This window comes from Manis javanica, chromosome 4 (assembly GCF_040802235.1).
Source record: "Manis javanica isolate MJ-LG chromosome 4, MJ_LKY, whole genome shotgun sequence".
In the NCBI taxonomy this organism is placed as follows: domain Eukaryota; kingdom Metazoa; phylum Chordata; class Mammalia; order Pholidota; family Manidae; genus Manis; species Manis javanica.
The window spans coordinates 143,111,957-143,127,290 of NC_133159.1; the positions used below are offsets into that span (position 1 = coordinate 143,111,957).

Genomic DNA, 15,334 nt, shown 5'->3' on the forward strand with positions numbered 1-15,334 from the left:
AAGTCCTATACCAAAAAAAAAAATGAATGCAAGTCTCGTCAAATGCAGATAATTTTACTTCCATTGCATTTTTTCAGAAATCTCAGTCTTAATCCTCTGACAACTGTTGAAGATTCTTATTTTTTCAAATTGAGAGCATTAAAATATTTGTAAGTATTGCAACAATCTCATGGTTTATGAGATGATTTCTGCTCTTTTACTTTCATCAACGATTAAGTATTTTGCATTTTGGCTAAAAAAGAGTAATTTTAATTTTACCTGGGTTATTGAAATAAGAGTTTTGGACAAAGAAAGGATTAAGAAAGAATGTATATGTGCAAGACAAGCTATCAGAGAAAGAGAGTGGTGCTGAAGAACGCACATAGATATGGAATGTGCAGATGCACGTAGAAATATAACTTATCCCAGAAAGCAAAGAGGAATGCGGTGTATTTAGAAAAAGTAAGTAATCTAGAGTGGTGGGTGCAGGTGAGAATGAGAAGCAGGGCAATGACAAAAAGATCATAGTGTTCAGGGCCAACGTCATTAATTTTTAAATTTCTTCCATAATTTCTCTCTGGAATTATCATCTGTGGCAGATAAACTCGTGCTGGCTAGACAGAAAAGCCAAAACTGAAGTAATAATGTGTCATTAAGTATCTTTTTAAGTATAGGGCTTTTGTCTTTGAGTTCGTATCATAAACGTTTGTGCTCTTTACTTCAGAGACATGGGAAAAACCCAAGTGACACTTAAAACAGTTGAGAGCATTGTCATGATGAGCCCCAAGTTAGAAAAACTGTAAGTTGATTTTTCTTGTATTTATTTTCACTTAGTGGATTTTTTAAACTTTAATTATTTTATTAAGTCAGGCTTATTGAAGTATGATTTTCATGTAATAAAATTGGCTAAGTGTACAGTTTGATGAATTTTAACAAATGTATAATTATGTAACCACCACCATACGAAATGCAGAACCCATGTGACTACAAAAAGGCCCCTCATGGCCGTTTGCAGGCAAACCCCTCCTCCCACCACCAGCGCCTGGCCACCACCAGTCTGATTTTCATCCCTGCAGTTTTTGCCATTTCCAGGTCTTCTCAATGAACTCATATCGCATGTAACCTTTTGTGTTGGCTCTTTTTACTTAGCATAATCTTTTTGCGAGTCATCCATGTTGTTACAGCTGTCCATCCTTTTTACTGCTGAGTAGAGTTCCATACCAGTCATCAATTAACGAACATTGGAGTTGTTTCTAGTTTGGGCTATAAAGAGCTATGACAAACATTCACACTCACGTCTTTGTGTGAACATGTTTTTGCTGCATCATATGCTAGGTATGTATTTAACTTTTGAAGAAACTGCTAAGCTGTTTTCTAAAGTAGCTGCACCATTTTGCATTCCAGAAAGCAGTGCATGAGAGTTGACTGTTGCTCCACATCTTCACCTGATCCTTATATTCAGTGTTTTACAAATGTTAGCCTTTCTTGGAGGTGTGTGGTTGTGTCTCATTGTGGTTTTGATTTGCATTTCTCTAATAGATCTCTAATCTCTGATGATGTTGTCTATACATGTGCAGACATCTTCCTTAATGGCATGTCTGTTCAAATCTATTTTTTAATTGGATATTTATCTTACTGTTGAGTTTTAAGAGTGCTTTATATATTCTGAAAAAAGTCCTCTCTCTCAGATATGTGTTTAGCAAATATCCTCTCTCAGGTTACAGCTTGTCTTCATTCTATTAAAAGTATCTCTGAAGACCAGAAGTCTTTAATCTTTGAATTTTGATTAGCTCTAGGTTTTCTTATAGGTTTGTGCCTTTTTTGTGCGTTATCTAAGAAATCTTTGTCTGGGAACCCATTGCCAGTCCAAAGCCACAAAGATTTTTCTCTTATGTTTTCTTTCAATAAGTTGAATACTTGTTGGTTAATTAATTTAGGTCTATCTGTGGTCCATTTTTATTAGTTCATTTTCACATATAATGTGAGATAAGGGTCAAATTTCATTTTTTATCTTTGCAGTTTAAAAAAATGTTTCTGTAGGGCTTTCTGACAATTTATTACACAACTTACTGCACCTTTAATTGTGCCATCCCCCTCCATTGCGGCAAGCTAACAGAAATTTGGTATTATGCTAAGGCTAACTGATGGCCTTACACAAGATTAGTATGGGAAAGGCCCCTGCATTTAGCAGTCTGCTCTCGCCGTTTTTGTCAGGTCAGCTGAGAAATGACTGTTTTCCCCTCACCGTCAGATCTACTGGCCACTGCTCTAGCCTCATCTTTGTCAACATCCCACAGCATCTGCCAGTCAGTCTCTTGTCAGCTACATGCCTTCCTCTCTGGGTATCCAAATAATTTCCCTATATGCTTAAAATACTAAAAACACACTGAAGAAATGAAATTCCTATGCATAATGTTATCTAATGAAGAGTTGATATTCAAATTTCCTCACTTGTCTCCATTATATCATTTATTTCTAACAGATCAGTGTCACCCAGTTCTAATCCCTATCACCTTTATTCTAGGCCTACGATACCCACTTCCATTCTTACCCTACTGTGAGGCATCTCTGTCCTCCTGTTTGTTTACAGTATTCAAGAACAGTGGTTGGCCAGCTCATCCCTAGCCAACCTCACAGGCCATATGTTCCAAGAACTCCTTTTGCACAGCCCTGTGGGTGGCCTGGGCCTGCCTCTTATACCTAGTCAAGTAACTCCTTTACCACTGATTTAATTCTCTGTGTTTCAATTTATAGGATTTTACCTATCCATATGACCTGCTGCCTCTGCCAATTTAAAAATAATATTGAGGTTTTCTACAATACAGTCAAGCTGCATTGTGACAGTGAATGTCTGACAAACATCGCATATTGTGGTGAATTACCATTATCCGGTGATGTTTTATTTATGTTTTAACTGTTAATTTTTAAACTAATGGTGTTAATTGCATTATTTTTATTAATTCATTAAGAGTTCAACTCCCTACATTTCTAAGAACTCCTTTGCTAAAAGTCAGATTCTCAGTTACATTAAGCTAACAGTGACAGTGATCCACATACTTAAAGGAACAAGAGAAAGGAATGGAAGGGGAAAGAATGAGCATTAGTGGCCACATCCTGTGTACTGTGCTCTCCGCCTGGTGCTTAACCCCTGAATGAGAACTTACTCATACACATATTACGGTTCACAATCTGATGTTATATGCATTAGGTCTCACGTGCCCTTTGTCTTGTAGGACAAGTATAGATATATTTTTGTTTATTTTCTTTTTGCAATTTTTTTTTGAGAGGGCATCTCTCATATTTATTGATCAAATGGTTGTTAACAACAATAAAATTCTGTATAGGGGAGTCAGTGCTCAATGCACAATCATTAATCCACCCCAAGCCTAATTTTCATCACTCTCCAATCTTCTAAAGCATAGTGAACAAGTTCTTACATGGAGAACAAATTCTTACATAGTGAATAAGTTACATGGTGAACAGTACAAGGGCAGTCATCACAGAAACTTTGGTTTTACTCATGCATTATGACACAGCTCATATTTTTTTTTTCTGAGAGGGCATCTCTCATATTCATTGAACAAACGGTTGTCAACAACAACAGAATTCTGTATACGGCGGTCAATGCTCAATGTACAATCATTAAAACATCTCAAGCCTAATTCTCATCAGTCTCCAATCTTCTGAAGCATAATGAACAAGTTCTTACATGGTGAACAAATTCTTACATAGTGAATAAATTCTTACATGGTGAACAGTACAAGGGCATTCATCACAGAAACTTTCGGTTTTGATCACGCATTATGAACTATAAACAATCACGTCAAATATGAATATTCATTTGATTTTTATACTTGATTTATATGTTGATCCCACACTTCTCCCTTTATTATTATTATTATTTTTATTTTTAATAAAATGCTGAAGTGGTAGGTAGATGCAAGATAAAGGTAGAAAACTTAGTTTAGTTCTGTAAGAGGGCAAATGTAGATGATCAGGTGTGTGCCTATGGACTAAGTATTAATCCAAGCTAGACAAGGGCAGCAAAACATCCACGGATGCAGAAGATTTCTCTCAAAGCAGGGGGGGTGAGGTTCTGAGCCTCACCTCTGTTGATCCCCAATTTCTCACCTGATGGCCCCCCTGCGACTGTGCCTGTCTTAGGTTGTTCCTCCCTTGAGGCATCTTACCCGTCTCTGGCTAACCAGTCATCTTCCGGGGCCATACAGGGAAATGTAAAGTTGGTAAGTGAGAGAGAAGCCATATTGTTTGAAAAGGTTAGCTTTTTACTTCTTTGCAGATTTATGCCCTGTGGCTTCTATGCCCAGCACTTGTCTCGAGGTATCTTTACCACCTGGAGGAATTATGATACTCGGTAAATTCGATATGAGGCACGAATTCTATTTAAGAGTTGTAATTAGGAAGGAAGAAGAAAAGCTATAGAGGTAGCATATGGAAGAAAACATGGGAGGATTGATTATTTCTTTGACATATCTTCTTGTAGAGTACCTTAAGTATGTATAGGTTTTAAACTACTAACTAATTTGCACACACATATTAACATAATAGGAATACGGTGACATAAACAAAGCAAATCTATAATTACCATCCATCTCCAGTGAAGCCAAGAAAACCATTTAGGCACCCTAGGCATTTGTGAAAATTTGTCTATGATATGATGGATATTGTCCAACTGTACTTGAACAGTCTGAGAGAAATCAGACAAATTAAAGCAGCCCATTTCTGGGATCTGTTCACATCCCATATGTTCTTTTAACCGTAGATAGTCTATAGTCATAAGATTTTGGAGTGCTACAACTTACAACCCTCCCACCTCCTGGTTGAGTTCCAACAGTACAGATCCGGTCAAATTCATTGTCTCACTGTATGCACATGCCAGCCTAGACATCTGCCTCCTCATTCCAATGGCAAGTCCAGGAAACGGTGGGGTGGATGCAGCCACAACCGCAGCATCGCCCAGATCCCTGTGGAGGGCTTTTTGTTGATCATCCCCCTGGCACGAGTCCTCCAGAGAGTGCTGATGCCGGAAGCTCCTCCTCATATCGTATCTTAGTTCATTTTCTGGGTATCCAAGCTAGGCCTTGATCTTCTGCATAGAAACAAACAGACCCTTTGCCCACACTTTGACATGCCCTCTATACCACTGTGCAGAACTCATTGGAGGTCAGCACACAGGAACTGCTTTTTTTTTTTTTTTTTTTAAGAGAAAGGAATATTATCAGAAAAGAGTACCTCCATAGCTGATCATCTGACACCCTTTAAGTGATCAACATTAAGGATATTTAAAGCATGCGTTGATCTTTGATTTACCAATAGTTTTATCCTATCAAGGAGTAACCCCCCTTTTCTTCTTTCTTTCTTTCTTTCTTTCTTTTTTTTAAAATCTTTAATCTACACTTACATGAAGAATAGTATGTTTACTATGCTCTCCCCTATATCAGGTCCCCGCTAATAACCACATTATGGTTACTGTCCATCAGCTTAGCAAAATGTTGTAGAATCACTACTTGCCGTCTCTGTGTTGTACAGCCCACCCTCCCCTTTCTCCCTCCCCCCCATGCATGCTAATCTTAATACCCCCCTTCTTCTTCCCCCCCCTTATCCCTCCCTGCCCACCAATCCTCCCCAGTTCCTTTCCCTTTGGTACCTGTTAGTCCATTTTTGGGTTCTGTAATTCCGCTGCTGTTTTGTTCCTTCAGTTTTTCCTTTGTTCTTATACACCTTCAATGAGTGAAATCATTTGGTATTTCTCTTTCTCTGCTTGGCTTATTTCACTGAGCATAATACTCTCCAGCTCCATCCATGTTGCTGCAAATGGTTGGATTTTTCCACTTCTTATGGCTGCATAGTATTCCATTGTGTATATGTACCACATCTTCTTTATCCATTCATCTACTGATGGACATTTAGGTTGCTTCCAATTCTTGGCTATTGTAAATATTGCTGCGATAAACATAGGGGTGCATCTGTCTTTCTCAAACTTGATTGCTGCGTTCTTAGGGTAAATTCCTAGGCGTGGAATTCCTGGGTCAAATGGTAGGTCTGTTTTGAGCATTTTGATGAACCTCCATACTGCTTTCCACAATGGTTGAACTAATTTACATTCCCACCAGCAGTGTAGGAGGGTTCCCCTTTCTCCACAGCCTCGCCAACATTTGTTGTTATTTGTCTTTTGGAAGGCAGCTATCCTTACTGGTGTGAGGTGATACCTCATTGTAGTTTTAATTTGCATTTCTCTGATAATTAGCGATGTGGAGCATCTTTTCATGTGTCTGATGGCCATCTGTATTTCTTTTTTAGAGAACTGTCTGTTCAGTTCCTCTGCCCATATTTTAATTGGGTTATTTGTTTTTTGTTTGTTGAGGTGTGTGAGCTCTTTATATATTCTGGACGTCAAGCCTTTATCGGATCTGTCATTTTCAAATATATTCTCCCATACTGTAGGGTTCCTTTTTGTTCTATTGATGGTGTCTTTCACTGTACAGACGCTTTTCAGCTTGATATAGTCCCACTTGCTCATTTTTGCTGTTGTTTTCCTTGCCCGGGGAGATATGTTCAAGAAGAGGTCACTCATGTTTATGTCTAAGAGGTTTTTGCCTATGTTTTTTCCAAGAGTTTAATGGTTTCATGACTTACATTTAGGTCTTTGATCCATTTTGAGTTTACCTTTGTATATGGGGTTAGACAATGGTCCAGTTTCATTCTGCTACATATAGCTGTCCAGTTTGCCAGCACCATCTGTTGAAGAGACTGTCTTTTTGCCATTGTATGTCCATGACTCCTTTATCAAATATTAATTGACCATATATGTTTGGGTTAATTTCTGGAGTCTCTAATCTGTTCCACTGGTCTGTGGCTCTGTTCTTGTGCCAGTACCAAATTGTCTTCATTACTGTGGCTTTGTAGTAGAGCTTGAAGTTGGGGAGTGAGATCCCCCTACTTTATTCTTCTTTTTCAAGATTGCTTTGGCTATTTGGGGTCTTTGGTGTTCCCATATGAATTTTTGAATTATTTGTTCCAATTCATTGAAGAATGTTGTTGGTAATTTGAGAGGGATTGCATCAAATCTATATATTGCTTTGGGCAGGATGGCCATTTTGACGATAATAATTCTTCCTAGCGATGAGCATGGGATGAGTTTCCATTTATTAGTGTCCCCTTTAATTTCTCTTAAGAGTGACTTGTAGTTTTCAGAGTATAAGTCTTTCACTTCTTTGGTTAGGTTTATTCCTAGGTATTTTATTCTTTTTGATGCAATGGTGAATGGAATTGTTTTCCTGATTTCTCTTTCTATTGATTCATTGTTAGTGTATAGGAAAGCAACAGATTTATGTGTGTTAATTTTGTATCCTGCAACTTTGCTGTATTCCAATATCAGTTCTAGTAGTTTTGGAATGGAGTCTTTAGGGTTTTTTATGTACAGTATCATATCATCTGCAAATAGTGACAGTTTAACTTCTTCTTTACCAATCTGGATTCCTTGTATTTCTTTGTTTTGTCTGATTGCCATGGCTAGGACCTCCAGTACTATGTTAAATAACAGTGGGGAGAGTGGTCATCCCTGTCTTGTTCCCGATCCCAGAGGAAATGCTTTCAGCTTCTCGCTGTTCATTATAATGCTGGCTGTGGGTTTATCATATATGGCCTTTATTATGTTGAGGTACTTGCCCTCTATCCCATTTTGCTGAGACTTTTTATCATGAATGGATGTTGAATTTTGTCAAATGCTTTTTCAGCATCTATGGAGATGATCATGTGGTTTTTGTCTTTCTTTTTGTTGATGTGGTGGATGATGTTGATGGATTTTCGAATGTTGTACCATCCTTGCATCCCTGGGATGAATCTCACTTGGTCATGGTGTATGATCCTTTTGATATACTGTTGAATTGTGTTTGCTAATATTTTATTGAGTATTTTTGCATCTACATTCATCAGGGATATTGGTCTGTAATTTTCTTTTTTGGTGGGGTCTTTGCCTGGTTTTGGTATTAGGGTGATGTTGGCTTCATAGAATGAGTTTGGGAGTATTCCCTCTTCTATTTTTTGGAACACTTTAAGGAGAATGGGTATTATGTCTTCTCTGTGTGTCTGATAAAATTCCGAGGTAAATCCGTTCGGCCCCGGGGTTTTGTTCTTGGGTAGTTTTTTGATTACCGTTTCAATTTCTTTGCTGGTAATTGGTTTGTTTAACTTTTGTGTTTCTTCCTTGGTCAGTCTTGGGAGGTTGTATTTTTCTAGGAAATTGTCCATTTCTTCTAGGTTTTCCAGCTTGTTGGCATATAGGTTTTCATAGTAGTCTTTAATAATTCTTTGTATTTCTGTGGAGTCTGTCATGATTTTTCCATTCTCATTTCTGATTATGTTGATTTGTGTTGATTCTCTTTTTCTCTTAATAAGTTTGGCTAGAGGCTTATCTATTTTGTTTATTTTCTCAAAGAACCAGCTCTTGGTTTCGTTGATTTTTGCTATTGTTTTATTCTTCTCAATTTTGTTTATTTCTTCTCTGATCTTTATTATGTCCCTCCTTCTGCTGACTTTAGGCCTCATTTGTTCTTCTTTTTCCAGTTTTGATAATTGTGATGTTAGACTATTCATTTGGGATTGTTCTTCCTTCTTCAAGTGTGCCTGGATTGCTATATACTTTCCTCTTAAGACTGCTTTCGCTGCGTCCCACAGAAGTTGGGGCTTAGTGTTGTTGTTGTCATTTGTTTCTATATATTCCTTGATCTCTATTTTGATTTGTTCATTGATCCATTGATTATTTAGTAGCATGTTGTTAAGCCTCCATGTGTTTGTGAGCCTTTTTGTTTTCTTTGTAGAATTTATTTCTACTTTTATATCTTTGTGGTCTGAAAAATTGGTTGGTAGAATTTCAATATTTTGGAATTTACTGAGACTCTTTTTGTGAGCTAGTATGTGGTCTATTCTGGAGAATGTTCCATATGCACTTGAGAAGAATGTATATCCTGTTGCTTTTGGTTGTAGAGGTCTAGAGATGTCTATTAGGTCCCTCTGTTCTAGTGTGTTGTTCAGTGCCTGTTTGTCCTTACTTATTTTCTGCCCGGTGGATCTATCCTTTGGGGTGAGTGGTGTGTTGAAGTCTCCTAAAATGAATGCATTGCAGTCTATTTCCCTCTTTAGTTCTGTTAGTATTTGCTTCACATATGCTGGTGCTCCTGTATTGGGTGCATATATGTTTAGAATGGTTATATCCTCTTGTTGGACTGAGCCCTTTATCATTATGTAATGTCCTTCTTTATCCCTTGTTACTTTCTTTGTTTTGAAGTCTATTTTGTCTGATATTAGTACTGCAACCCCTGCTTTCTTCTCACTGTTGTTTGCCTGAAATATGTTTTTCCATCCTTTGACTTTTAGTCTGTGCTTGTCTTTGGGTTTGAGGTGAGTTTCTTGTAAGCAGCATATAGATGGGTCTTGCTTTTTTATCCATTCTATTACTCTGTGTCTTTTGATTGGTGCAGTAAGTCCATTTACATTTAGGTTGACTATTGAGAGATATGTACTTATTGCCATTGCAGGCTTTAGATTCGTGGTTACCAAAGGTTCAAGGTTAGCTTCTTTAGTATCTTACTGCCTAACTTAGCTTGCTTATTGAGCTGTTATATATACTGTCTGGAGATTCTTTTCTTCTCTCCCTTCTTATTCCTACTCCTCCATTCTTCATATGTTGTGTGATTTGTTCTATGCTCTTTTTAGGAGTGCTCCCATCTAGAGCAATCCCTGTAGGATGCCCTGTAGAGGTGGTTTGTCGGAAGCAAATTCTCTCAGCTTTTGCTTGTCTGGGAATTGTTTAATCCCGCCATCGTATTTAAATGATAGTCGTGCTGGATACAGTATCCTTGGTTCAAGTCCCTTCTGTTTCATTGCATTAAGTATATCATGCCATTCTCTTCTGGCCTGTAGGGTTTCTGTCGAGAAGTCTGATGTTAGCCTGATGGGTTTTCCTTTATAGGTGACCTTCTTCTCTCTTGCTGCCTTTAAAACTCTTTCTTTGTCCTTGATCCTTGCCATTTTATTTACTATGTGTCTTGGTGTTGTCCTCCTTGGATCCTTTCTGTTGGGGGTACTGTGTAATTCCATGGTCTGTTCGATTATTTCTTCCCCCAGTTTGGGGAAGTTTTCAGCAATTATTTCTTCAAAGAGTCTTTCTATCTCTTTTCCTCTTTCTTCTTCTTCTGGTACCCCTATAATATGAATATTATTCCTTTTGGCTTGGTCACATAGTTCTCTTAGTGTTGTTTCATTCCTGGAGATCCTTTTATCTCTCTCTGTGTCAGCTTCTATACGTTCCTGTTCTCTGGCTTCTATTCCTTCAATGGCCTCTTGCATCTTATCCATTCTGCTTATAAATCCTTCCAGGGATTGTTTCACTTCTGTGATCTCCTTCTTGACATCTGTGTTCTCCCTCTGGGCTTCATCCCATTGCTCTTGCATTTTTCTCTGCATCTCATCCCATTGCTCTTGCATTTTTCTCTGCATCTCTGTCAGCATGTTCATGATTTTTATTTTGAATTCTTTTTCAGGAGGACTGGTTAGGTCTGTCTCCTTCTCAGGTGTTGTCTCTGTGATCTTTGTCTGCTTATAGTTTTGCCTTTTCATGGTGATAGAGATAGTTTGCAGAGCTGGTACGAGTGACCGCTGGAAGAGCTTCCCTTCTTCTTGGTTTGTGGCCTTCCTCTCCTGGGAGAATAGCGACCTCTAGTGGCTTATGCTTGTCAGCTGTGTGCAGACAGGGCTTCTGCTACCAGCTCACTTGCTATGGAGTTTATTTCCGCTGTTGCTTTGGGCGTGGCCTGGCTGGGGCTGCTCCTCCAAATTGGTGGAGCCCTGTTGGAGGGGGAGCAGCTGGGAGGCTATTATCTCCTTAAGGGGCCTCTGTGCTCCCTGTTGCCCAGGCGGTCAGAGTGCCCAGAGTTCCCCAGATTCCCTGCCTCTGGTCTAAGTGTCCTGTGCTGCCCCTTTAAGACTTCCAAAAAGCACTCTCCAAACCAAAACAACAACTGCAACAATGAGAGAGGGAACAGAAAAAAAAAAAAAAAAAGGAAAAAACAGGCAATTCTTTTTTTGTCCTCAGGCGCCGGTCCCAGGCACCCGCTCACTGGTCCTTCTGCCCTGCCTCCCTAGTACCGGGGTCCCTGTCCCTTCAAGGCTTCCAAAAAGCACTCGCCAAAAGGAGAAAAAAAAAAGGGGGGGATAAACACGCGATTTCCTCCATCCTCAGGCGCCGGTCTCAGGCACCTGCCCTCCGGTCCTGCAGGGAAAAATGCGGGATATTGTTTGTCCTCAGGCGCCGGTCCCAGGCACCCGCTCACTGGTCCTGCTGCTCTGCCTCCCTAGCACCGGGGTTGCTGTCCCTTTAAAGCTTCCAAAAAGCACTCACCAAAAAGAGGGAAAAAAAGGGGAAAAACGCGCGATTTCCTCCGTCCTCAGGCGCTGGTCTCAGGCACCCGCCCACCGGTCCTGTAGGGAAAAACGCGCGATATTCTTTTCCTCAGGCACCGGTCCCAGGCACACACTCACCAGTCCCGCTGCCCTGCCTCGCTATCAACGGGGTCCCTGTCCCTTTAAGGCTTCCAAAAAGCTCTCACCAAAAAAAAACCGCTCCAGTTTCTTTCCACCCGCTGGGAGCTGAGGGGAGGGGTGCTCAGGTCCCGCTGGGCTGGGGCTTGTATCTCACCTCCTTCGCAAGGCACTGGGTTCTTGCAGGTGTGGATGTGGTCTGGATGTTGTTCTGTGTCCTCTGGTCTCTATTTTAGGAAGAGTTTTCTTTGATATATTTTCATAGCTCTATGTGTTTTGGGGAGGAGATTTCCACTGCTCTACTCACGCCACCATCCTGGCTCTGCCTCCTCTTTTTGCAATTTTTATACAGGAGTACAAGTAGTGCTATTTTATGAAAGTTTTCTTTGGAACCTGAGAGTTTCTGGTTCTATAACCAGAAGCTGCTGCACAGCCCTTCTAATGGATGGGAAGGCTCTTCGGTTCTTTAACTGTCCAACTCTAAATTTGCTCTGAACTCCAGCCTTTCTATCCCCAAAAACACTCAGGTGCTTTTAAGTATTTTTCTATGTGGTAGGTTTTATTGGCACTAACGTGATGACTTCCAAAATGTGCTTTCATACTCAGATAGCTTGAATACACATCTCTGGGGCACATCATAAAATGATCTGGGGCACATCATAAATAATTCTTTGCTTCTATAAATACAATGTTGCTTATTTAAAATAAAATTCTTTTTTGCCAGTTATATCACTCTCTTCTCCCACTAAAGATGGGCAAAACAGGCATTTTCATTCTACTTCTATAGGTGAGGAAAAATGAGATCCAAGTGTTATATTTTGTAGCCTAGTGCTCAGGTCTGCTAGCCTCCGTTTGGGGCTCTATTCAAGCCCATGCTCCTCCTTCCTCACGACCCTTACCTCCTCCTCTGACCCTCACCTCCTCCTCTGACCCTCACTCCTCTGACCCTCACCACCACCACCAAAAATACTTATAATTCTTCTGGAAAATAAACCCAGCTGGCCAGTGAACTTGTGCAGTTGCCCTTCGCCTTCACATAGTCAGAAGCTTTGGATGGTTCCCCAAGTAAAGCTGGAAATACTAGAAATGAAATTAAATGAAAGCAAAGCAGGTGTCTGAAAAAATTTTGTTTTTTCCCTTTTGCATTTTAGGATCTCAGGTATTTTTCCTTTGATTTATTGAATATTCCACATGGATATAACAACCTGACAGCTCTCTTAACCCAAACCCCAGATCCCTGCTAAAATTTAAGCAAATAGCCAGGGTAGACATGGTGTTTTCTTGTTTCTGTTTTTTCCCCCTATATAGAGCCTTCTCTCATGGGGGCTGGGATATATGGAAGCAGGGACCAAGAAAGGAATAAGTTGGTAGGTGGAGAAGGGCATATGTAGAAGAGAACTTCTTTGCAGTGGGTGGTGGTGGTGTGCTCATCTGTGATGGTAGCAAGAACAGGAACACACTGCAGAGGTGGAGAGAGAAAGTTGCACACTCCCTTTGCATCTGAAGCACGACAGGATGGGGTATGTGAATGTGAGGAGTCACTGTTAGATCTGAAGAGAATCTAGCCGAGGGGAAGTATGTCTTTTAGCCTTGGCTTTTCTTGTTTACTGGACAATTGGCCGTTGGGGACCAATGGAATAATCCTGCATGTAGTACTGTATTTTGCACTATGGAGTGTTCCTAGCAGGAAGTGGCTCTTTCAAAAGACATATTCCTCTCCTTTTGTTGATGCCGACCATAGGTTTAAGTTTGTGTTTATTTTTCTCCTAATCAAACCTCAAATGTTTGCTGATTCCCGATCTATTTGACTGAGATATATGGCTATGGACTGACAAAAAGCTGTCTCATCAGTCTTTCATTATCAAAAGCAGTCTCTCCTTTTTTAAAAACTGAGGTATCATTGATATACAATCTTATGAAGGTTTCACATGAGCAACATTGTGGTTTTGACATTCACCCATATATTCACCACACCATAACATTCACCCACCCCCAATCCCATTGCAGTCACTGTCCATCAGCGTAGTAAGATGAAAAGCAATCTCTTCTTTTTGACAGATGATGAAACATCTATAGGGGACCCAGAAGGGTTGTTCATGAAGTCATTACAATCCCGGAAGAAGAGTAGCAGTCCTGAGCTGACTATTGAGCCAGAGAAGGCGGCTGCAGACAAAAATGCCATCAGTTTGTCAGCCTTCAAAAATGAGCAAGGAGACTTTACCAAGGAAAGTGCACTTAGCTATATATCATCTTATTTCTCTGGATATATGAAAGCTGCAGAATCAGCATTATTACAATTCATTAAACAACTTCTTTCAAACCTACAAGGAGGAGATGAGCCTGTGGGGCACTTGCAAAACAACGCAGAGAACACTTCTCTTCCAACTGGATCCAGCATTTCGGCTGACAAAAATAAACAGAAAATAATCTCTGTTCTGGGAAATATCATAGATGCCATGCCTCTACGTTCCAAACTTCTGAATCCCAGATTTCACCCCCAAATCTCCACCAAAACATTGGAAACTGCCCAATTACAAGAAAACAGCCCACTAGACATTCAGAGAGTAGGGAGGAGGGTGGCGTCTTTGAAGGTGGTCATCAAGGGCCCAAAGGGCATTCAGAAGAGGCGACGCAGACAAATGAGGAAGGCTGGCATCAATGGGAAGCAGAGGGCCCAGCTCCTTGTGGAGAGCATGGCCGAAGAAAAAGGGCTCACGACAGCATCCCCAAGGGCGCCGGAGCAGCCTCACGTGGAGCAGCCCCCCAGGGAAACCGCAGAAAGCTCCTTCAACACAGCCTTCATTCCAAAGGGAACAAGAGGCAGCCGTCCCTCCTGTCCAGTACTTGATGGGCAGGCCTTCTGCTTCCAATACTCCAAAATCTCTACGTGAGATTAAACCAAAATCAAAAGACCTAGCTGACAGTATTTTTGTTTTAGAAGCTGCAAGTGCTGGAATGAGAAATATGAAGGCTTCTGAACCAACCTCACACTTCAGAGAAAAGTACGTCTTTCCTGAATCTTTGCGGCATGCGGGTCACAAAATACTCAAGGCCAAAATGAGTAGACAGTTCAGCCAGCAATAAAGGTTCACACAATAGCCCAATGGTTGTCAACAAGCCTCCATTCACTGCAATGAGCCTCATGAACTCCCCTTCACAAGAGGCTTTTTCATCATCAGAACTGACTTTTCAGAAAAATCATTTTCCAGATTTATTTTCTCTTTTGGTTCCAACTCTCAAACTGACCACGCAAGCACAACAGGAACACGACAATGTGGGCACTGACTTACCCTCCACATCCACAGCCGTCCCTTTCCCAGGGAGCTCATCTCCAGGTGACCACCCTGAAGCTCAGCTAAATGAGCAGCTGCGGTCCCTCATCACCAACAGTGATGTGAGAAGGCTCATTTCTCATGTTTGCTGGCTTTGAAAATGGGCTGCTCGGAGACCCACCTGAAACCAGCTTGTGCCAAGCTCATCTTCCAAACCGGCCTCCTGATGAAGCTTCTCAGCGAGCAGCAAGAAGCAAAGGAGCCCAGGGCAGACTGGGATACAGACCAGAGGGAAACAGAAAACTACATCCACGAGAGTCCAGAAGCCCAGAGTGAACAGGAAGAGCAGGAGTTCCGTGAGGTGAGGATAACGCCCAAAACATGGCCCCCAGCCTGTTAGTCAGTTTGGGACATGGCATTGAAGCACCCCGGCAGGAAGACCGCGGCCCCTAGTCTGTGTCTTGTCTTGGCCTGGGCCTTTGGGGAAGACAGTGATCTCCCCCTGTGCTCATTCAGACAATGAT

The 15,334-nt window shown here is 40.9% G+C and overlaps 1 protein-coding gene across 2 annotated transcripts in view; it reads left to right on the forward strand.

Moving 5' to 3' along the window:
* LRRC37B (leucine rich repeat containing 37B) overlaps window positions 1-15,334 on the forward strand; it is a 50,935-nt gene that overhangs the window by 20,691 nt on the left and 14,910 nt on the right. Inside the window, exons 7-9 of one of the 2 annotated variants that reach the window (XM_073235242.1) lie at window positions 78-149; window positions 704-778; window positions 2,734-4,407. In XM_073235242.1, the coding sequence (XP_073091343.1) occupies window positions 78-149; window positions 704-778; window positions 2,734-2,893 (307 nt within the window). In that variant the 3' untranslated portion in view covers window positions 2,894-4,407. Of the gene's footprint in view, window positions 1-77; window positions 150-177; window positions 779-2,733; window positions 4,408-13,596; window positions 15,172-15,334 lie in introns of those variants that run through there. The other variant, XM_073235243.1, reaches the window with a different exon arrangement.